The sequence below is a fragment of the Equus przewalskii genome, chromosome 9 (assembly GCF_037783145.1).
Source record: "Equus przewalskii isolate Varuska chromosome 9, EquPr2, whole genome shotgun sequence".
Lineage (NCBI taxonomy): Eukaryota > Metazoa > Chordata > Mammalia > Perissodactyla > Equidae > Equus > Equus przewalskii.
This window is the reverse complement of record NC_091839.1, coordinates 30,257,763-30,281,966: the sequence shown is the minus strand read 5'-3', so window position 1 is coordinate 30,281,966 and position 24,204 is coordinate 30,257,763. Positions and strand designations below refer to the sequence as shown.

The 24,204-nt window shown below is 38.5% G+C and overlaps 1 protein-coding gene across 1 annotated transcript in view; it reads left to right on the top strand.

The window, feature by feature from the left end:
• Positions 1-3,261: 3,261 nt before the first annotated feature.
• Positions 3,262-24,204, top strand: part of IMPG1 (interphotoreceptor matrix proteoglycan 1) — a 120,814-nt gene continuing 99,871 nt past the window's right edge. Inside the window, exon 1 of the mRNA XM_070558991.1 lies at positions 3,262-3,441. Coding sequence (XP_070415092.1) covers positions 3,375-3,441 — 67 coding nt within the window. The 5' untranslated portion in view covers positions 3,262-3,374. The remainder of the gene's footprint in view (positions 3,442-24,204) is intronic.

Sequence of the window (24,204 nt, the reverse complement as noted above, 5' to 3'; positions counted from 1 at the left end):
AATAGTCATTAATACATAGTCAGCTAATACATATGTCTCCTGTTCCTGGAGAAGTGGCCTTATGTAAGAATGCCTTTTGACGCCATGCAGTGTGCTTCACTCTCAGCACCAGTCCAAATGTTCCAGGAGTGACCCCTGTGTGGGCTACTTGTGTCCTTCTGCTGTGGCAAGGTTGCTCCTATTGCAAGTACTCTGGGAGTTCAGGATCTCCCTGTCTGCCTGGCTGTTTGTAAATCAGGTTTGGGGAGTCCCAGCACTGTTAGCTACAAGGTCTAATAGCACACTCCTGTTGCAGTTTTCCTGTTAAATGAGTAGGCACCAGGTGTAGCTTGTTGCTAGGCTTGGGGGCTTACACTTGCTGTAGGCCTTGGGTCTGCAAGCCTATTGTCAGCTCTCTTAGGATTGCAACTGAGTGGGCCTGGCCCCAGGCATGAGAGCACTCAATTTTTTTCAGGCTTTGGAAGGTGGGGCCAATCCACTTTGTGGCTGTTTGTGAAGCACAGGTATTCTGCCACTGATAAGCCCCACCCTCCACAGGTCCACACACACTGTCAACACAGTCCTGGCCCATGCACACTTCCTGACCCCCTGGAGTGTACTCAGTCACCCCACTGCAGAGGCCATCACCTCTCCACCAATGCCCCCTACAGTTCACCTGGTCCTCACACAGGTCCTGCCACACAGAGGTGGACACACTCACCTGCTTGTAGAGGATCCAAGCACCCAGTCCATGCAGGCTGAAAAGTTGCCTGAAGGCTTGCTGTTGGGTGGGGCAGATCCCTAGGGTGGGCTACCTGCTCTGGCTGAACTGGATTAAATCTGTGCTATAGTGGGACTGGCAGACCCCTGGGCTAACAAGCCAGGGGAAGAAATCCAATGGCGTCTGCCAGCGTCTGTGTCAGCATGCCTGTACTGGGTCACAACAATGTGCACCACCAATGTCTCAGTCCCTGGAGAGGTCTCCCCTCTCACTGAGATGCATCCAGAGCCTACCAGGTGAGTCTCTTTTCACCAAAGGACTGTGCAGCTTTCTTTCTGGTGATTTTAGGTTTCTCTCTGAATTGGGTAAATTTGTGCATGGGCCCTTTAACAGCTGGCTTTATTCCACTTATGTGGATAGCTTTTCTGGGGGTATTTCCCATTGTAGTTAGTAGCCAACGAAGCCAGATAGTATGACACTCATCTCAGTTATGGTGAGTCTGAAGGATGCTTAGACTGGTAACGTGCCCCTACTCAGGTCCCCACTCCTGAAGGGAAGGCTGTATACCTTAGGGTGGCTCCCACCCAGCTGGCTGTGAAGCTCCACAGCTCTTGAAGGTGGCTTTTTTCTCTCCAGAAGGAATTTCTGCCTCTTCCACCTCAGTCAGGACTATCCTTTGTTGTGCAGATTCTTTTTATCTGGTGTTCAGTTTTCTCTCCAGGGTAATTTTTCCAAAAATAGTGGTAACCTGGTTGTGTTCATCAGAGGAAGTGAGTTCAGAGTCCACCTATGCTGCCATCTTGATGAGATCTCCCTGCTTCCTGGTTTATCAAGAGCATCTTGTCATGTGGCTCACATGGCAGAAGGATGAAAGGAGCTCTCTGGTACTTCTTTTATATAAGGGAACCAATCCCCTTCATGAGGGCTTCTGCCTCATGAGCCAATCACCTCCCAAAGGCCCCACCTCCAAACACCATCACATGGGGGGTTAGTTTTCAACAAATGAACTTAGGGAGGACACAAACATTCAGTCTATAGTGCTGGTCAAACTATCAATCAAGTGTGAGGATAGATGGAAGACATTTTCAAACATATGGCTGAAATTTATCTACCGTGAACTTGCTCTGACTAATCAACTGGAACCTGTGCTCTACTGAAACAAGAGATTAGACTAAGAAAGAAGGCAATAAAGGATCTGGAAAACACAGGATCAAACACCAGAGAGGTGAAAGGAATCCCTAAGATGATTGTGAAGGCTGATCCCCAGATGACTGCTATGAACAGTAACAAGAAATGGAACAATACAGCCTGGAGGGGTTCGAGCAGCCTGAGAAAGACAGGCTACCTGAAGCATTTAACCCAATGAGGAGGAAATTTACATCCATGGGCTAACATTCGGGAACAATTTATTGTTTTGTAAGTAGAAAACTAAGGGAAAAAATATATGAGACAATTGCAAAAATCATCATAGGGAGTAGTGGTTAAGAGAATAAGCTGCTGAAACAGACTCTTTGGGTTCAAATCTGCCACATGTACCTTTGTGTTCTCAAATAGAAAACAGAGATAACAATAATAGAACTTACCTAACAATGTTGTGTTGAGGAATATATGGATAGTCTAAGGAAATCCCTCAGAACAGTGTCTATCACAACATAGCAGCTCACTACATGTTAGTAATTGACAGTCTACTCCATGGCTCAGCTATGTGAAGCTCTTACAGAGTCACAGTAATACAAAACTGAATATTCAGTAAACTGAAAATCCAATAACACTGAGGCAGATGGAAGGATGGCATGACTACACATTTATGGAGAGTGGAGAGGGGGTGTGTGGAGGGGAAGACACTCTCAATATCCATTATTTGATAATTCCTAAAACTGAATAGAAACATACTATTTAGAAGTACAAATGAGAATACCAGAAGAATTAGCATAAAGAATTAAAAGTAGTTGCCTATGAGTGGAAATATGACACCATCATTTTTCACAACCTTGTAGAACCATTTGCCTTTCTAAACTCTGTGCGTGATTAGCAAATTTAAAAAATTAAAACTAGACTTAAACCAAAAAAGTTATCTGTATGTAATGCCAGAAAGAAAGTAATCTACAAAGCAGTGTATTTCTGTAAGAATGGAGGCAGCCTTGCTGTCTCTGGAGACTAACATACATTGAATAATCACATAATTTTCCAGGGATGGCAATTAAGGTCTTTCAATGGATGTTCCTTGTGCAAGTCATTTTGTAAAACATTTGACCCTCACTGTCAGCTTTCTTCCACATTTGGCAGGACTTCCCCTGGCTCTCTGTGTCACTGTAACAGGTGAACAACTAAGAAAAAGCACTCCTTCTGCCTGTGGACACTTGTTTATAATGGCATTCAGGGTCCTGGAGCTAGGCTGACAGATGCTCCTCCAGAAGGTTAACGAGATAAAGCTTCCTCCAGCTGGCCCTTAAGCAGAGATTACACCAGAGGGGAAGGTAAGCAGATTATTCCAGAAACAGACATTGCTTCATGTTCTTCGTAAATTAGCACCCTCATAAAGGCAAACCAAGAAGGTCATTCTCACTCAGCTGGCATCAATATTGAATTATTTTTTATATTTCTGTCTTTTTTTTAATGAGGTCTGGGGCTATTCCGTGATTCTTCCCAGAAGTATCAAGGCACAAAAGCCAGAATGGTTTTGGAAACTAGAAGAGCTATTTTTGTGTTTTGGATTTTTCTCCAAGTTCAAGGGACCAAAGGTAAGTCAAGCATTTATTCCTAAATTTGCTTATCTATGAAATCTATTTACAGAAGCAAACATTCAAAATCGACAAGGTCACAACTGTATGTCAGAGGGCTAGTGTATGGTAGGCCCAGAATAAATATTGAGTGATTGGCTGAATGATTATCAGAAATAGTTTTCACTTGATTGAATATTTCCTACAAAATCTTAAGTGCAATTTATGTTAACAAAATAGGAGACATTAATGCATCCTATTTGCTTTTATAAAACATTGAATATAAATTTCTACCATTAATATCAACAACATTACTAGGCCCTTGAAACCAATTCTATTTACCCTTTAAAACTGACAAATAAAATCTAAAAAGTGAAATTAATATTTTGTCATTTATTATCAGAAAAAATAAGTATTTCTTACCTCTCATAGTTAAATAATGAGCTGCTTTTCCTTAGAAAATAGCAAGTGTGCTTCATCTTCAGAGTTCACGATGACAGCCAGCTCAGAAAATTAGCTGTTTTTGAAGTTGTATGCAGAAAAAAACTAGGCACTGCATGTTCTTATGGCAAATCTTCAAATGAATATAAAATTAAAGCAAGCCACAAAGCAGGCATATTTAAGAAGAATAAGGTATTTTTTTAAACCTGATGAAGAAAGCTTCAGTTTTTTTAAGCATAAGCCTGAGCATTATAACATGCTCAGTCTTTTTAAGATATTTGAGACCAATAACGTTCAGTTCTTTAAGGATGACATATCTTCAGAAAATTAACATTTTAATTGAAGCTTTGGTTTGAAAATGTCCATAGAAAAGTGAAACAAATAGTTGGTTCCATTTGTAAGTCACTGAATAACTGATTCCACTCGTCATTTTATATTTAACTTTTTGGTAATTGCGTTTGGAAGGAGCAAAACATTTCTGGAAAAGATTGTATAAAAATTCCCTTTATGTTTTGCTAACCATATATGATAGTGGATGAATCAAAAGTTTACTTACTTTTCCTGTAAATCACATATAAATGTTCACATTTGTAACAACATTTTAATTAGAAACAAATGATGGGGCTCCAGGGCATTCTGAGCTTCATCTGCTGAAGCAAACCAATTTCTCTGCTTCACAAACTTGACCAGGCAAATCAGCTTTTTTTGTTGTTTAATTAATTATGTTAACTAATTTAATTATTTGTTTCTATTTTCATATATTTTATATATCTGCCATTACAGGCAATTACAAATAACATAACTTTATATAGAAAATTAAATGAAATAAGCTTTACTAAAAACCTACAATTTATTATATGCTTATATCTATGAAACAAAGTATTATAACTGCATAATGAAAAATCCAAACATGTTACTTGTTTGGGGTGTTTTATTCAGATCTGTGAATTTCTGTGAATCTTCAATTAGTGAGGTCTATATTAATTAAAGTTTATATACTTCAGCCATATTGTTTTCCCATTTGTGACTAATTAACCATCATGAGTGTATTTACATAGAAAATGGTTTGGAGAGAAAGAAGAGTTCAATTCACTACAACTAGCTGTTAAGCATAATAACTGAGTGTTTAAATTCAAGAATTTCTTTTTTAAAAATTATAGATTATTTGAATAATCAAAAAGATATGAAAAAATTACCTATAGTACTTCTATGCAAACATAACCCACGCTAGCGACTTCACGTGTTTCCTCAGTCTTTCTATGTTCACTTATTTAATTTTCACATTATTGCAGTTCTACTGCACACACACACTATTTTATACCAGGCTTTTGCCCTTCTGTTATATCACATGAATATTCTACATTGCCATCTAGTTTTGACAAGCATCATTTTATTGGCTGCATAATGTTCCTTTCAGTTGATATATCATGATTTGCTTTACCTAAATACTCAACAAAAGAGAAATAATTGTTTTTAATTATTCTGTTATTATGAATAACATGACAATGAACATCTTTGTGCATAAGCCTCTCACAGTTCGTATTTAAGATTCTTAGCATAAATTCACTAAAGTAAAATTATTGAGTCAAAGCAATATAAACAGTTTTATGGTATTTGGTTCAGATTGCCAAACTGCTTCTCAAAAGGTTTCCTATGCCATTAGTCAATTTTTCACAATTTGATCCCACAAACAGAGTGCTTACCACGTACCCAGTATGGTGCAAGACAGAATATTGAGAGATTCAAAGACATGCCAATATTTCAAAAGATTTCCTTTAAGCTTTGCAGATTCTGAATGTAGTTTTTCCATTGATACATAAAATTAAAATGGTTTTGATTTCAAAATGTTCATTAAGTAAAATCGTTTAGTGCAACAAAATACAGTTCGATAGTTTCAGAAAACAACTATTTTATCAAATACCAAGGCTCCTCTCTCTAGTATCCATAATCGGGATGCCATCGCATCTGATGTGCACAGCACGGCCTTATGCTTTTGCCTTTCCATGTCATATAAAGAATTTCATCTAATTGCTTGTGACATTCCAACATGTGGGAGAAAAAGAGAGAACATCCACACTTAGCAAGCCCTAAAATGGAAACAGTGTTTATCAGAGTATGTGCCTTTTGCATTATATTTGGTTATACTAAATGAAACCTTTAGCTAAGTTATTATTAATTCACCAAAGAAGGGTAATTATTTTCGTAGCTGTGAAATGTCAGTAAATTTGCATTTGAAGACACTCCACTTCTTGCTAATACTTTACTACTGGCATATGTTCTCATTTCATAAAACTGCCCAGGAAGCTATTTTCCCTCATTCTGGCTCCATTAACAAACAGAACATGGCTTCATTTGTACACCTGAGATAGCTGCCCCATGGCCGTCACAGTAACTTGGCAGCTCCCACACTTTGTTCGTCTCTGCTACAGTCTCAGGGCAGTGTAACTCAAAAGGTTCAAGGCAAATTTTCTCGTTCAATTATTTCTGGGAAGATGTCCTTAAAATTGAAGCTTTGTGTCCAACTGAACAATCTGTGGCGGCACACCTGAACCCACTTGTTAGTGGCTTTAAAATATATTGATATACTGGCTTTAAAATAAACAGCAGATGCTGCCTGTGACCCTCTCTGCTTGTTTCACTGATCACCCTAAAGAACGATTATATGCATGAGCTAATTAGGCAGCTTTAACATAACCAACTGCTTTCTTGACCGTTTCTGTCAATCATGAGGGTGCAGCCACCTTAAACCTCAACCATATTTGAACGCTAACCTTCTCCGGTATACCTGTATACCTTAGGTGCCACAATCGTGTTCCAGATTTTATGCTGTTTTAAAATGATTCATCTGAGGCAGCAAAGCTTGTTTTTCACCACAGCCTTTAGGTTTATGTTATAATTCAGTAAGTATGTGGTAATGACCGTATGAAAGTCCTAACCGCATCCCTATATTGTGATAGATCAGACTCTGGGATGACTGAGGTCTCCATCCACACCACCTCTTCCTGCTTCCCTTCTGCAGTTGTGGGGAGGGAACTGGTTGTGCCAACATTGGAATACCATAAAGCAGCTTGTATAAAGGAAGGAAAGACTCTGAACACAATGTGAGTTTGATCTTCCAAAGAGGACAGTTTTAGCAACCGTTGGGTCTGAGCTCACTATCTGAGAGTCAGAGACGGTGTCACTGGGATTTCAGCCTCATAAATCGAGAGCAACAAGTCAGATGGAACCATTTTAACAAGGGAGGGGAGTGCACTTTTTGCTCTGGGTCCAAGGCAACCTGCATGCCAAAGCTGGTCCTACGAGATGAAATGGTTGACTTGGCACAGCCATGGTAATGAGAACCCAGATATGGAAATGCCACTGTCAAGGCTGAGCTACAGCAGGCATCACTCTATTTATTGAGAATGTACTCTACTGCTGCGCCACTCTTCTGGCCACAGTGAATGTTTGAAGAATATGAAAGAGCTACAGAGCAGTGATAAATGCTTCTAAGCATATGGTTATATTCAGTAGATTAATATTTTTCCATTTACATTCTCATTCTTGAGGAAATCTCTTTCTGCATGCCTTTATAAAATCAATTTAATTCATTACAGTTTTGTTTGCTTCATTCGGCCATCTTTAGGCCCCTCACCCATCACAGCTCTCTTCTATTTTCATAATTGCTTCCCCAGGAGAAGGATTAAAGGAAACTAAACCAAAAGGAATTTTGTGGAGAAAAGTCAGAACCTCAAAATTAATGAAAAGTCTCCACTTCGGAAGTACTTTAACTTCACACAGAAAGTAACATATGTAGGGCTAATTTGTCTGTCTTACGGTTCCTGCTGCATTTATGAACAAACAGAAGTTACATTTAATTAAACCCAACTATGAAACCCAAGGGCACTATTACTAACCTGGTGTAGTCAGTTCAGACCTGATCAAAACACTTTGTAGATGGCAATCATATTAACAATCCTTTAGGTTAATATCATATTTTACTTATAAAAGCTCAAGCAAATTTTAATTAATCTTACTGCTTAATATTTTGCTGGTTGGTAGGCAATGTGCTCATTTCTGGTCAGGAACCTAAGGCAGAGAATGCTAAGTAATGTTCCTAAAATCCTTTGAGATGGGAAGGTTAGAACCAAAACTGGGATTTGAGCTGTATCCGGTCCTATCTTACATCTACTTAGTCTATTAATCAGTCCAGTATAATATTATGAGTATAATTAATATGTGTTTTACTATTAATTCAAAAGCCAACTTCCTCAGCTAACAACAACAGATGATTGCTGCTTCTGGGCCATTTCCGACATCTCTTTGCATGACTGATCTCAGGATAGCTGGCCATGGCCTTCAGCTCTATCCTAAAAATGGAAGCACCAATTTTAGGAGTTCTATTACTCCTTAAGAAAGAAGTGTGGGGGCCTGCCCAGTGGCATAGCCATTGGGTTCACGCACTCCACTTCGGCAGCCTGGGGTTTCCAGTTCAGATCCCGGGTGTGGACCTATGCACCACTTATCAAGCCATGCTGCGGCAGGCATCCTACATATAAAATAGAGGAAGATGGGCACGGATGGTAGCACAGGGCCAATCTTCCTCAGCAAAAAGAGGGGGATTGGCGATGGATGTTAGCTCAGGTCTAATATTTGTCAAAAAAAAAAAGAAGAAGAAGAAAGAAGTGTTGACATTTTGAAGTCCTCAAAGAATTGGAGTTATTTATTTATGGTGTCATTTTAAATGCCCACCATTAAAGTCTAAGTTTAGTGGCAAGTGGCTTGTTTCAGATTGTGTTATGTATCTAAAGGCAGTACCTGGCCTAATGGATGTGCTTTGACACAGTGGGAACCAAAAGTTTTGATACCTCACTATCAAAACACCGAAATTTCACCCCCAAGTTTGCAATATTTTCAGGCTGTAGAGATATACAATTCTGAAACACCCCTTTCTAATAATTTCTCTTCCTTCCTTCTATCGAATGTGATTTTTACTTTCATCAAAACACATCAGTCCCACTGCCTCTCCCAGTTTCTCTAATTCTTCAGCCTTTCCAAGCGTCAGTCCTACACATTAATCCTGGCTCCTGTGGTCCACTTCCAAACCTCTTTCAACAGTCTTCCTGTTAAGTTTTCCAATAGAAACCTTACTCTTTGACCTTCTGCCTCAGTTGCTTGGTTAATTCCATTCTGGGTAGACTTAGCTTTCAGTTTTTCTACTCTCCTTCCTGAGCTGCCAGGTATAATTAGAGAATCTCAAATAAATAGAGTGCTTCCATGAAGCAAATTCATGCACTATAAGTTTAATCAGGCTCTCCAAACTATTCCAATCATCCTCATCTCTGATTCCCTGACTTAATCCCCTAGTCCAATTTCCAAACCTTGCCTCTCTCCTTGAGCCTGCAGCCTGATTCGCCCTTATTCATATAAAGGCTCAGTTAAGAGCAAAGGCTTTAAGGTTTGCAGTCAACACAGAACATGGTTACACAGATAGCGCTTTCACTCACTAGCTCTGTTACCTTGGTAAACAGCTCAATCTCATACATATCTTCATCTTATGGTTTCTGCTCTATAAAATAGGAATAATAATAACAATGTCTTTCTCATAGGGCTATAATAAAGATAAGTAAAAGAGTGTTTTTAAGCTCTAAGTGAGATATTTACTACAAAAATGTTCAGGTGTCCGGCCCTGTGGCATAGTGGTTAAGTTCAGCACACTCTGCTTCTGCGACCTGGGGTTCATAGGTTCTGATCTGGGCGTGGACCTACACCACTCGTCAGCCATGCTGTGACTGCAGCCCACATGCAAAGTAGAGGAAGATTGGTGCAGATGTTAGCTCAGGGCTAATATTCCTCAAGCAGATAAAGAGGAAGACTGGCAATAGATGTTAGCTCAGGGCAAATCTTTCTCAGAAAAAAAAAAAGTTCAATAAATGCTAGCTCCTGAGATGACTATGATGACTACTTCCATTACTGTTACCATGACCTCTTACGTACTGAGAAGGTCGAAGTCACTGGATTTCATTTGACATCTCTTCTTACCACTTCAAACTTTCTCTGATTCTTTATCCAAAGTCTCTCTCATTTCAGAGAGAATAAAAATATTTCACATTTTTGCTGATGTTGTTTCTATCTACCTGAGACTCTAACTCTGCTTACAACCAATTCCCCCATGACGACCCTCCTCTTCCAGTCTCCTTTTCCATTCACTTCATTTTCCCAGCCAAAGACTTTAATGCAACGTTTCTCAACATTGGTAAAAACAGCAGCACTGAGGCTCCAGCTGTGAAGATTCTGATTTAATTTGTCTGGGGTGGGGCCCAGGCTGGAGTGATTGTTATCCAGCTGATTCTACTCTGCAGCAGGTTTGAGAAGCACGATTTATTGCCCTTCTGGAAAGATATGATATGTAGGTCATTATATAATAGGCCATCAGAGGATTTGTTTTAATCTCATTTTTTCAGTAAATGTTATATCATAAATGTACTTCCAGTTTAGAGGATGTCATCTCATTATTTAATAGGGTTGATAGAATGATTTGTATAAGCATTACCTTCACTATATTGTTTCATTTTTTTAACCATTCTGTATAAAACAGTGCTGAATATATTAGGGCATAGACACGTCACAGGAATATGCATTTTGAAAAAGCTACACAGAGTGTTCCAATAACGCACTGTTAAAAACCAATTAAATGCTTCATGAGGGCAACGACCAGGTTAATCTTGTTCTCTGTAATACCCCCTTTCTGGCAGAAACCACTGGGCTTCCTGCTTTCTAAGTCCCATTTCCTGCTGTCATCTTCTACCCACAGCTCTGAAGTCAGGAACTTTGGGGGGCCAGCCCGGTGACACAGTGGTTAAGTTCACACATTCTGCTTCTTGGCTGCCCAGGGTTCGCCATTTCGGATCCCGGGTGCGGACATGGCACCGCTTGGAACACCATGCTGTGGTAGGCATCCCACATATAAAGTAGAGGAAGATGGGCACGGATGTTAGCTCAGGGCTGCACTTCCTCAGCAAAAAAGAGGAGGACTGGCAGTAGTTAGCTCAGGGCTAATCTTCCTCAAAAGTAAAAAAATAAAGTCAGGAACTTTGGTATCACCTAAGACATCTTCCTCTTCTTTGTATCTATTTTGTCACCAGATCCTATCAAGGGGTGTGTTGATAAACATTTAGCAACTCTCTCTCCAGAGGGTAAAAATCCCTATTTGTAGTGTTTGCCAATATCCATAATGTAAATACTACCCCCGTGGCCATACTCCCAAATGATTGGTAGTTCAAACTAGCAACAAGACATCATCTAATGTGGATGTGCACAGTCTGCTCTCAGGAGCCAGTGATGTGGGCCCGTTTCAGCACAGCATGGCATCATAAATTTTAGTACACAAAAGCTTCTTTAACCCAGCTTCACGTTTTCATCCCCACTGCCGTGGGACCATGTGTAACAGTCTCCTCTCAGCTTCCGACCTTTGACTTCTCCATTTCCTAAACCTATGAGAACTAGTCAGTCAGTGACAAATCTTGTCAATACTACCTCAGAAATGTCCCTATATTTTTCTAGCTTTAACTAGCTTTGTTGCCCATTTACACCACATTCCCCTGCTTGATAACAAGAAAAAGGAAAGAAAAGAACATCCAAAGTCTCCCCAGTGCCTTCAGAATAAGTTCCAATAATTTCATCTGAGGATCCTTACGCTCTGGGCTCCACCTTCCTTTCCAGCCTTACTTGTAGAGACTGCTTGAGTCCCTGCCGTGAGCCAGAGACTTCCCTGCAGAAGTCCTTACTTGGGAAATATGCATCAAAGGTGTACAAAACATATCTGTTGTATTTAGAGAATAGAAATAAAATGCTCACTTCCCAGATTAAATAACAAACACTAACGGTATCTTAGAGGCCCCTATCTGCTCTGCCAGGGTCTCTTCCTCTCTGCTCTGTGCCAAATGTGGCCACTGTCATGAATTTTGTGTTGATCATGTCATTGCTTGCCATCAGTGTTTCCACCTGTAGAAGATATATTCTCTAAATATATTTCTTAGTTTTGTTTGTGATTTTTATATAAATAATATTATGCTGTTTGTGTTCTCTTATGACTTAGTTCTTAGGCTCAACATTACGTTTTTTTTTTTTTTTTAAAGATTTTTTATTTTTTCCTTTTTCTCCCCAAAGCCCCCCGGTACATAGTTGTATATTCTTCGTTGTGGGTCCTTCTAGTTGTGGCATGTGGGATGCTGCCTCAGCGTGGTTTGATGAGCAGTGCCATGTCCGCGCCCAGGATTCGAACCAACGAAACACTGGGCCGCCTGCAGCGGAGCGCGCAAACTTAACCACTCGGCCACAGGGCCAGCCCCTCAACATTACGTTTTTAAGGTTCATCCACATTTTTGCATTTGGCAGACCCTGAAGCAAAAACTTAATCTGTTACTCTTCACTAGAGAGCACATTTTCAGGGAACCAGGAGGAAAAGAAAGTGAGAAGTGAGGCAGTGAAAGAGGGAGAACCAACATAAAGATGCTTTGCCAAACTGGCCACCACTTGGTGTCAAGGGTACCCAACTGCTGATCTCAAAGGGCCATCTTCAGAGACACAGGACTACAGCATCTCAGGCCTGTCCGTAGGGTAGGATCCTGAGGGCAAATGGAGAAGAGCTCCTAAGAGATCTCCTCAAAGCTTTGCCTCAAAGGATGTTAACTTCCCTGCACATCCACTGTGCTTGTCTATGGTGGGTCCTGATGCTTCTCACACCTCAGCAGCAACAGAAAGTCCTGGGGCAGGAGAAAATGGACACCATGACACAGCAAGGAAGCAAGGAGCTGTGGGCTTGTGTGTCCCGTAGTGGGTCAGAGCTCATGAAGAGCAAATCTGAGAAAGAGGTAAGGCTAGGAGGGTCTGAAATGGTGCAGGAGAGGCTTCTGAGACTCGCTACTGCCTAGTATAGATCCACCACCATGTATTCATTCTTCTGTTGATGGCCTTTGTTATTATACACAACACTGTACAAACACCCTTGTATGTGTCCTGCGGTGCTCACACCAGGCAGGAGTCTCTCCAGAGTCTAGGAGACTCTTTCTCTTCCCCCACCCTCCTGCTTCCTGCATAGGAGAGAAATCATTGTGTCATGAGGTATGCATATTTTCAATCTTATCAGTTAACACCACATTGTTTTCCTACATGTTTGTGCCATTTTGAGTGAGGGTTTCTTTTTTTCCAAATCCTCATTGACATTAGGTATTGCCTGACTTTTTGTCCTAGTCTGGGGGAAGTGAGATAGTATATCATTGTGGTTTTATTTTGTATTTCTCTGATTCCTAAGGAGGTTGAGTACCTTTTCATATATTTTGAGTCCTTTATGTTTCTTCTTCTAGAAAATGCACACGCAAGTATTTTGCCAGTTTTTTATTGGGTTGTTTGTCTTTTCTTATTGATTTAGAGCAGTTCCTTAAAAGTTGTGGATGTCAATTGTTTTGCACTTACATACCTTTCAAATGTCTCCTCCCAGTTTGTAGCTTATCTTCGTACTCTCTTAATGGTATCCTTTGATGAACAGACATTCTTAATTTTAATGTAGTTGAATTCATCAGCCTTTAACTTCATGATTTCTGGGGAGTTTTTTTGTCTTACTTAAAAGGTCCTTTCCTATCTTAAAGTCATGAAAATATTCTCCTATATTTTCTTCTAAAAGTTGTACAATTTTGCCGTTCACACTGAAGCCACTAGAATTGAGTGTGCATGTGGAGTGGGGTGATTTGAAGTAGGAAAACAATTTCTTTTTTTTAATGAGGGTAATCAATTGTTTCAGCATCATTCACTGGTTAGGTTCTCCTTTCCTCTCTGCTCTGTGATATCCCTTCTACATGAACATGAGTTTGTCCATTTTATTATCACTGAGCCAATACCACATTGCTTTAATTACTACAAATTTATGCTGTTCTTGATATCTCATAACCATGTTTCTCTGGCTTTATTCCCTTTCTACAGGAGTGTCTGAGCTATTCTTAACCCTCTACTCTTCCATAACACATTCTAAGATTAGCTCACCAAGTTCCACAAGACACGTTATTGAGGTTGAATTGTAATTGGGTTTGAATCTATAGATCAATTTGGGGAGAACCAATAGCTTTATAACGTTGTTTGCTATCCAAGAACATGGAATATCTCTCCTTTTATTAATACCTTACAATAAAGTTCATGATTATTTATTTACTCATTTATTTTCTTTGCTGAGGAAGATTCACCCTCAGCTAACATCCATTGTCAATCTTCCTCAAAGTTGGATAATTATTTTAATAAAGGCCTTCCACATCTTGGACTTATCCCTAGCTACTTTGTATTAATTGTGATCATGTAAATGGCATTATTCTTATTACATTTTCTATATAGAAAAGTAATTGGTTTTATATCCCATAGTTTTGCTGAACAATCTTAGTTCTGAAAATTCACTAGTAATATTTTGGAGTTTCCTACTTAAAAATTATACCATTTGCGAATAAGGAAAATTTGAGTTCTTCCTTTTCAGTCTTTGTATCTTTTATTTTCTCCCTGCCCTTCATAGGCCATCCAGTACAATGTTAAAGAGAAATGGTGACTGCACACATGCTTACCTTGTTACCAGTCTTGAAGGGAGTGCTTTCATGATTCACCATTAAGTATGATGCTTGTTTCAGCTTTTGTGTTTAATTTTTGTAAATGCTCTATATCAGGTTTTATTTTTAAAGTTCTTTTCTATTCCTAAGAGTTTTAATCATGAATACACATAGAAATGTATTGTGGACTTCTATATCTATTGAGATTACCAAATGATTTTTCTCTTTTAATTCATTAATGTGATAAATTACTTTAATGAATTCTCAAATATTAGACCAATGCTACATTTCTGAGATAAATCCACTTGGTCATGACCCTTTTTTACACATTGCTGGATTCCATTTGCTAATACTTTATTTCAAATTGTTACATTCGTATTCATAAGTAAGATTGGACCATGATTTTTTTCCTTAAATTTTCTTTGTGAGATTTTGTAAGATTTTGTATGAAAATGGAATTATTTTTTCCTTGAATCTTTGATAGAACTCTCCGGGGAAGCCAGAGAATGATATTTATGAAAAAATATTTGATGACTGACTCAATTTTTTTAAAGATTATAATGATAATTAAGTTTCCTACCTCTTTTTATGTTAGTTTTGTTAGGTTGTATTTTTCTAGAGATTTATCCATTTCATACAAAATTTCAAATTTATTGACAAACGTTAATTATAATATCCTTTTGTTGTATTTTTCATGTCTGTAGAAAAATATAACAATATCCTCCTTTTTCAATCCCATTAGTAGTTAATTGTGTCTTCTCTTTCTCGTTTTTTGTGGGTTTTTTTCGTTTTTGAGGAAGATTCACCCTGAGCCAACATCTGTGCCCATCTTCCTCTATTTTGTATGTGGGTCACTGCCACAGCATGGCTGATGAGTGGTGTAGGTCCACACCCCAGATCTGAACCCGACCACCCAGGCCGCTGACGTGGAACACATTGAACTTAACCACTATACCACGGGGCCAGCCCTAGTGTCTTCTCTTTCTTACTTGATCAGTCTTGCTTTTTGTTTTTATTATTATTATTTTCAAAGGAAAAATATTTGGCTATTATATTGCTTTTTCTTCCCTTTATATTTTTCTTCTCTTTTAATTAATGTTTACACTTACCTTTATTATTTTTTCTTGTATTTTCTTTGAGTTTATTTTGTTTTCTTTTGCCAATTTCTTGAGATGGATGCTTAACTCATTAATATTCAGTTTTTCTTTCTTTTTCTAAAATAGGAATTTTAATGAGAGAAATTTATCTTTCAAGTACTAATTTAGCTATATCCCACAACTTTTATTATGTAGTATTTTTATATTTTTGATAGAAATATTTTTAATATTCAACATGATTTCTTCATTGACTTATGGGTTACTTAAAGGATGTTTTTTAAAGATCTTTGAGGGTTTTGGGGGGGGTGTTTTTCTGCTTGGAAAGATTCACTTTGAGCTAACATCTGTTGCCAATCTTCCTCTCTTTTTTCCCCCTCAGAGCCCTAGTACATACTTGTATATTTCAGTTGTAAGTCCTTCTAGTTCCTCTATGTGAGACACTGCCACAGCATGGCTATGAACAGATGAGTGATTAGTTCCATGCCTGGAAACCAAACTGGGGCCACTGAAGTGGAGCACACCAAACTTTAACTGCTAGGCCATCAGGGCTGCCTCAGGTTTTTTTTTTATTTCCAAACATGGTGATTTTCCCGTTGTTTTTTAAAACTGATTTTTAGCCTAATTTCCTGTTGGTCTGAAAATATGATGTGCATGCATTAAAGTTCAGTATGTAGTCAATATTTATATAAGTTCTCCTTGTGCTTGAAAAGAAGGTATATTTTACATATAGTATAAATATGTATATTTTTTAATTTTATAATGTTCCAAATATATCCATTAGGTTAAGTTTAATCGTGTTTTCAATCTTCTATATCCCGATTGATTTTTATCTGTTTGTTCAATCAATTACCAAGAAAGATCTCTTAAAACCCACCTGCTATTATTGTTGATTTTACTTTCTTTATTGTTCTATTAAATTTTCCTTTATATATTTTGAAGTTATATTGTGTGTAAAATTATGACTTGTTGCAGCTTTCTGATGACTTTTTTTATTTAGATTTAATTGACATATGACATTGTACTAGTTTCAAATATACAACATAATGATTTGTATATATTGCAAAACGATCACCACAATAAGCCTAGTTAATATACATCACCATATATTGTTACAAAAAAAATATTTTTCCTTGTGATGAGAATCTTTTTTTCAATTTTTTCAGAGGTCATAATGGTTTATAACTGTGTAATTTCAGGTGAACGTTATTATTTATCAGTTTCTGTATAGACTGCATCATGCTTACCACCAATAGTCTAATTTTTATCCATCACCATATATATGTATCCCTTTGCCCCTTTTGCCCACCTCACACCCTCCTTCCCCTCTGGTAATCACTAATCTGTTCTCTTTATCCATGTGTTTGTTTATCTTCCACACACAAGTGAAATCATGCAGTGTTTGCCTTTCTCTGTCTGGTTTATTTCGCTTAACATCATACCCTCAAGGTCCATCCATGTTGCAAATGAGAAGATTTTGTCCTTTTCTATGGCTGAGTAGTATCCATTCTTTATCCATTCATCAGTTGGTGGGCAATTGGGTTGCTTCCATGGCTTGGATATTGTGAATAGTGCTGCAAATTAACACATGGGTGCATAAGTCTCTTTGAATTGTGGGATTCAAGTTCTTTCAATAAATACCCAGTAGTATGATAGCTGGATCATATGGATCATGTCATCTGCAAATAGTGAGAGTTTCACTTCTTCTTTTCCAATTCGTATCTCTTTTATTTATTTTTCTTGCCTAACTGCTCTGGCCAATAACTCCAGTACTACATGGAATAAGAGTGGTGAGAGTGGGCATGCTTCTCTTGTTCTTGTTCTCAGAGGGATAGCTGTCAGTTTTTCACCATTGATATGATGTTGGCTGTGGGTTTGTCATATATGGCCTTTATTATGTTGAGGTACATTCCTTCTATACCCATTTTATTGAGAGTTTTTATCATAAATGGCTGTTGTATCTTGTCAAATGCTTTCTCTGCATCTATTGAGATGATCATGTAAACCACATTCCATTCCTCATTCCATTAATGTGGTGTACCACATTGATTGATTTGCAGAAGCTGAACCATCCCTGTGTCCCTGGCATAAATCCCACTTGATGATGGTGTATGATCCTTTTAACATATTGCTGTATTCAGTTTGCCAACATTTTGTTGAGGATTTTTGCATCTATGTTCCTTAGTGATATTAGCCTGTAATTTTGCTTCTTTGTGTTGTCCTTGTCTGCTTTTGGTATCAAGGTAATGTTGGCCTCATAGAATAAGTTAGGAAGTATTCAATCTCATTCAATTTTTTGGAATAGTTTGAGAAGGATAGGTATTAAACCTTCTTTGAATGTTTGGTAGAATTCTTCAGAGAAGCCATAGTCCTGGACTTATGTTTTTGAGAGATTTTTGATTACTGTTTCAATCTCTTTACTTGTGATTGTTCTATTCAGATTCTCTATTTCCTCTTAATTGCGTTTTGGGAGGTTGTATGAGTCTAAGAATTAATCCATTTTTTCTAGGTTATTTGTTGGCATATAGTTTTTCATAGTATTCCCTTATAAGTCTTTGTATTTCTATGGTATCCATTGAAATTTCTCCTCTTTCATTTCTGACTTTATTTATTTGAGTCTTCTCTCTTTTTTTCTCAATGAGTCTGCCTAAGGGTTTGTCGATTTTATCTTCTCAAAGAACCAGATCTTGATTCTTCTGGTTTTGTTAATCTCTATTTCATTTATTTTTGTTCTAATTTTTCTAATTTCCCTCCTCCTGCTGACTTTGGGCTTTGTTCTTTTTCTAGTTCTGTTAGGTGTAGTTTAAGATTACTTATTTGAGATTTTTCTTATTTGTTGAGGTGGGCCTGTATTGCTATGAATTTCCGTCTTAGAACTGCTTTTGTTGCATCCTGTATGAGTTGGTATGATGTATTTTCATTTTCATTTGTCTCTAGGCATTTTTTTACTTCTCTTTTGATTTCTTAATTGATCCAATGGTTGTTCAGTAGCATGTTATTTAGTCTCCACATGTTTGTCACTTTTCCAGCTTTATTCTTGTAGTTGATTTCTAGTTTCATAGCATTGTGGTCAGAAAAGATGCTTGATATGATTTCAATCTTCTTAAATTTATTGATGCCTGCCTTCTTCCCCAATATATGGTCTATCTTTGAGAATATTCCATGTGTACTTGAGAAGAATTTGTATTCTGCTGTTATTGCATGGAATGCCCTATAAATGTCTGTTAAGTCCATCTGGTCTAGTTTTTCATTTAAGTCTCCTGTTTCCTTGTTGACTTTCTGTCTGGATGATCTATCCATCGATGTAAGGGGGATATTGAGGTCCACTACTATTATTGTGTTGCTATTAACTTCTCCTTTGAGCGCTGTTAGTAGTAGCCATATATATCTTGTTGCTCCTATGTTAGGTGCATATATATTCACAAGTGTTATGTCCTCTTGGTGGAATGTCCCTTTTATCATTATATTATGCTGCTCTTTGTCTCTCATTGTCTTTTTTATCTTGAAGTCTGCTTTGTCTAATATAAGTATGGCAACACCTGATTTCTTTTGCTTGCCATTTGCTTGGACTATCATCTTCCATCCCTTCACGCTGAGCCTGTGTCTGTCTGTAGAGCTGAGATGTGTTTCCTGGAGGCAGCATATTGTTGGGTCTTGTTTTTTAATCCAGCCAGCCACTCTGTGTCTTGATTGGAGAATTCAATCTATTTACATTTAGAGTGATTATCAATATATGAGAGCTTAATATTGCCCTTTTCTGTCTCATTTTCTGGTTGTTCTATATTTCCCTTGTTTCTCTTCCCTTGTGTTTCTGTCTTTTCAGTTTGGTGGGTTTTTGTGAAATCAAACTGTGATGATTTTCTCAGTTTTCTCTTTATTTATTATTTGTGTCTCTGCTCTGATTTTTTGTTTACTGGTTACCATGAGGTTTGTATAAAAGATCTCATAGATGAGATATCCATTTTCTGATAGCCTCTTATCTCCATTAGCCTAAGCAAGTTCCATACCTTTCCTCTCTCTTTTTTTTTTTTCAAGGAAGATTAGCCCTGAGCTAATATCTGCTGCCAATCCTCCTCTGTTTGCTGAGGAAGACTGGCCCTGAGCTAACATCTGTGCTCATCTTCCTCTACTTTATATGTGGGATGCCTGCCAGACCATGGCTTGACAAGTGGTGCGTAGGTCCACACCCAGGATATGAATCTGCAAATCCCAGATGGCTGAAGTGGAATGTGCGAACTTAACTGCCACACCACCGGGCTGGTCCCCCATCCCTATCCTCTTCCCCGTCTAAGTTATTGTTGTCATATAGTATTCTGTTTTGTGTTGTGAGTTTGTGATTAAAATGAAGGGTTTATAGTTATTTTTCTGCTTCCCTTCCCTTTATCTCTTATAATTAAATGTTTGCTAACCTCTTCTGATAGAGAGCTACAATTTTCTTAATTTGTCTATTTATCTCCTTGCTCAAGGCTTTGTAAACCTTTGCCTTTTTATTTCAGGTATGAGGACATCCTTTATCATTTCTTGTAAAGGAGGTCTAATAGTGATGAATTCCCTCAGCTTTTGTTTATCTGCAGAAGTTTTTAGTTTTCCATCTTATCTAAAGGATACTTTTGCTGGATAGAGTATTCTTGGCTGAAAGTTTTTGTCTTTCAGTATTTTGAATATATCACTCCAATCTCTCCTAGCCTATAAGGTTTCTGCTGGGAAGTCTGCTGAAAGCCTGATAGGGGTTCCTTTGTAGATTATTCTCTTCTGCCTTGCTGCCCCTAATAATTTTTTTTTGTCATTGATTTTTGCCAGTTTTACTCTTATGTGCCTTGGAGCTCTTTTTGTGTTGATGTAGTTAGGAGTTCTATTGGCTTCATGTACTTGTAAGTCTAGTTCTTTCCCCAGGTTTTGAAAGTTCTCAGCTATTATTACTTTGAACAAGCTCTCCACTCCTTTTTCCCTCTCTTCTCCCTCTAGGATATCTATAATCCTTATGTTGCATTTCCTAATTGAGTCAGGTATTTCTCAAATAATTTCTTCATTTTTTTAAAGTCTTAGTGCTCTCTCCTCCTCCACCTAAACAATTTCCATATTTCTTCCCTCTAAATTACTAATTCTATCCTTCATAATGTCAGCTTTCTTTTTTTAAGTTTTCTAGATTGATCTTTATCTCATTCCTTGTGTTCTTCATTGCCAGAATCTCTGTTTGGTTTTTTTTTTTTTTTTTAGAGTTTCAATCTCTTTTGTCAAGAATTCCTTCTTTCTTTTCTTTTTGGTGAGGAAGATTGTCCCTGCGTTAACATCGTGCCAATCTTCCTGTATTTTTTGTATGTGACAGTCTGCCACAGCATGGCTTGACAAGTCATGTGCAGCTCCACACTCAGGATCCAAACCCATGAACCCTAGACCACTGAAGTGGAGCATGTGAACTTAGCCACTACATCACTGGACCAGCCCTGAATAATTCCTTCTGCTCATTCATTTTATTCCTGAGTTCATTGAACTGTCTTTCTGAGCTTTCTGTAACTCCTTGAGTTTCTTTATGACAACTATTTTGAATTCTCTGTCATTTAGATTGTAAGTTTCTGTGACTTCAGGATTGGTTTCTAGAGACTTGTCATTTTCCTTCTGCTCTGGAATGTTAATGTAGTTCTTCATTGCATTTGATGAAGTGATCTTTTGCTGGCACATAATGATAATATCAGACCACAGATTCCACCTGCCACCACTTGGCGGTGGGGCAAAGTGATGTTTTCTGAACCAAGTGTATCTGCTGGAAGTTGTACCAATAGTGCTCACCTGCATTTGCCCACTGGCTGCAGCCACTTGGCGGGTCACCCATGCACACAGAGGTGCTCTGGTGTTGATGCCCTGCCTTGGGTGGGGACAGGCTGAGCTGGTGTGCTAGGTAAGGGGGTCCTTTCTCTTGCATATGCATGGGCATGCTCTGCATTCATGGGTGGTTCACCTGGGCTGCTACCACACCACTCGGTGTGGAGCATTCCTGCAGGCCCAGCTGCAACTCTGAAAGCAAAAGTGTTTGCACACAGGCCTGCCTTCTCCCTGCCTCCTCTCACAGCTGCACACTGGCTGCTACACAAGGACCCATGATCAAGACAACTGCCACTCACCTCCTTCCACTGCTTCCCAGGGATCCAGTACCCCCATCTTCAGATCTAAGGCTGCATGGATCACTCAGACATCCTATTGTGCTTTGTAGGGAATCCTCTGTTGGTTAGTGAATGCCTGTTTGGTTGCAACTTAAGGGGGAGAGACTAAGGAAACAGTTCACTCTGCCATGATGCTGACATCACTCCCTCTGATGACTTTTAAACTTTTATCATTATGATGAGACTGTCTTCATCTCTGTAATGCTGTCTTCCCAGTAAGGAATTTTGTCCACAGGTGTGCTGGAACTGGCCCATACAAACTTATAGGACCCAAGTGCACACATCTCTTCCCAACTCAGTTTTTGGTAATATCACATCACTGGCTTGAAATCAGCCATGTGGGAGTGTTAACACTGGAAGTTGGCAAATGTCACAAATCAGGCTTTCTCATCCATCCCTAAGAACTGGTTATTAAACATTTACCAGCATAGCTCTGACTTCATTTAATATTAATTTAGCTATACCAGCTTTCCTTTGGTTAGTGTTGGCATATTATAACTTTTTTCCATCCTTTTAATTTCAGCTTCTCTATTTCTTTTCATTTAGCTGTGTCTCTCAAAATAGCATATAGGGACCAGCCCCATGGCTGAGTGGTTAAGTTCACATCCTCTGCTTCAGCAGCCCAGGGTTTCGCTGGTTCAGATCCTGGACGTGGACATGGCACTGCTCCTCAGTCCATGCTGAGGCAGCATCCCACATAGCACAACCAGAAGGACCTGCAACTAGAATATGCAACTATGTACTGGGTGGCTTTGGGGAGAAAAAGAAGAAGGGGGATAAAAAAGGAAGGTTGGCAAGAGATCTCAGGTCAGATGCCAATCTAAAAAAAGGAAGATTCTGAGGAAAAAAACAACATATAGTAGGATCTTTCTTATATGCAGTCTTACAATCTCTGCCTTTCAATAGGAGTATTTAGTCCATTTGCATTTAAAGTGTTCCGAAAAGTGCATGGAACACACTTATACGGAAAAAAATTATTAGTAGTTTATCTGAAATTCAAATTTGACTTGGTGTCCTATATTTTATTTGTTAAATCAGGCAATCTTATTCCTATCCTATTCCTAGCCCTAAAAAGAATAGAATGGTACCAGACCATAATAACAGGTTACAATGTGCCAGACATTCTGCCAAGCTCTTGACATCTATTTTCTCATTTAATCTTCAAAACAAAACAAAACTATATAACATGCAAACATTAATCCAAAACTGTGGTGTTGGAATTATTGTTATACTCTTTTTACGTTAGAAACCAGAAGCATATGGAGATTATTTGCCCAAGCTCAGGAAGTGGCTCAGGAAGGCAGAGTTACCTTACTGTAACTTCAGCCCTATAGGTACTCAAAATGAAGTCCACTCTTCTTCTCTATATGAACTGTGACAGCTCTTTATGCATCTGAAAGATTTACAGCTGTTTCCATTTAATCTCCTCCAATTCCTCTCTCCTTGAGCAGTCAAAATATCATTCTTTTTGGGCAATATATGCAAGAATGCTATACATGCAATTCTCTTTACTCAGAATTCTCAATGTACTTCAAGATAAGGTTTACATGAAAGCACTAAAACTGAAGAATCATGTGTTTCATGGTTTCCAATGCTAGAATCATGGGCAAGAAAAAGATTCAGAAAGCAGAGATGCTGGGCTGAATTAAAACTGATTCCAATATGAGCATTTCAGACATATTAAGAATCTAATGAGATAAATATGCCCAAATATGTAGCACCCCTAGGAATCAAAGGGAGAAAAATAGCCCATGTCTTGGCAGCCCAGCACAGCTGGAACCAGAAGGAAAGCAAGTATTTGGTACACATTATTAATGTGTCCCATAAGCAAATCCACATTCCTGTCCCCTGATATTTCCTTAGTGCACTCCTAGCTTCTGTTAGCTTACTCTTGAATTTTCAGGGATTTTTTTATAAGCTCTTGGTAGGTCTCTGAGAAATCTTGCTACTTGTATTCCCCAACCACTTCCAAACAAATCGTGGACTGGATCTGCCTCTGGCTTGTGAATGAGCTGGTACTGTTCCAGCATATCCCTTTGGTTTCCATATCATTCAGTCTTTGTGTCAAGCCAGGCTACAGAAATGCTCTGAAAACTATAAGGTCCATACATCTGTGAGGTACAATTGCAACTCATCATCCACATATCTTAGATTTACCTGTAAATTTCTATTCTCATTCTCTTATTCATAATCTGTGTATTTGTTCAAACTCTACATTCTGAAATCTATGGAGATTGGGTCAACAAAGTATACATGATGGGTTAAAAATTGGGAAAAAGAAGCAGGAAAAGAGTTAGCAGAATTTAAGTTAATGTAAGGATGAGATGATTAAAACTGGCTTAATGAGATTGGTCCTACACGTTTACAAAGAAGGTAGCAGCCTCCCCGCGATGATTTGAGGAGTACTGAAAAATCCAGCTGCTGGAAAAAGCACTGGTTTCTTCTCCGTCATCTCCTAAAAACAAGCCACAGCTAGGCTGGCTGGCAACTCTAACACAGTGGTTCTCACCTCAGTTTCATCCTGTTTAC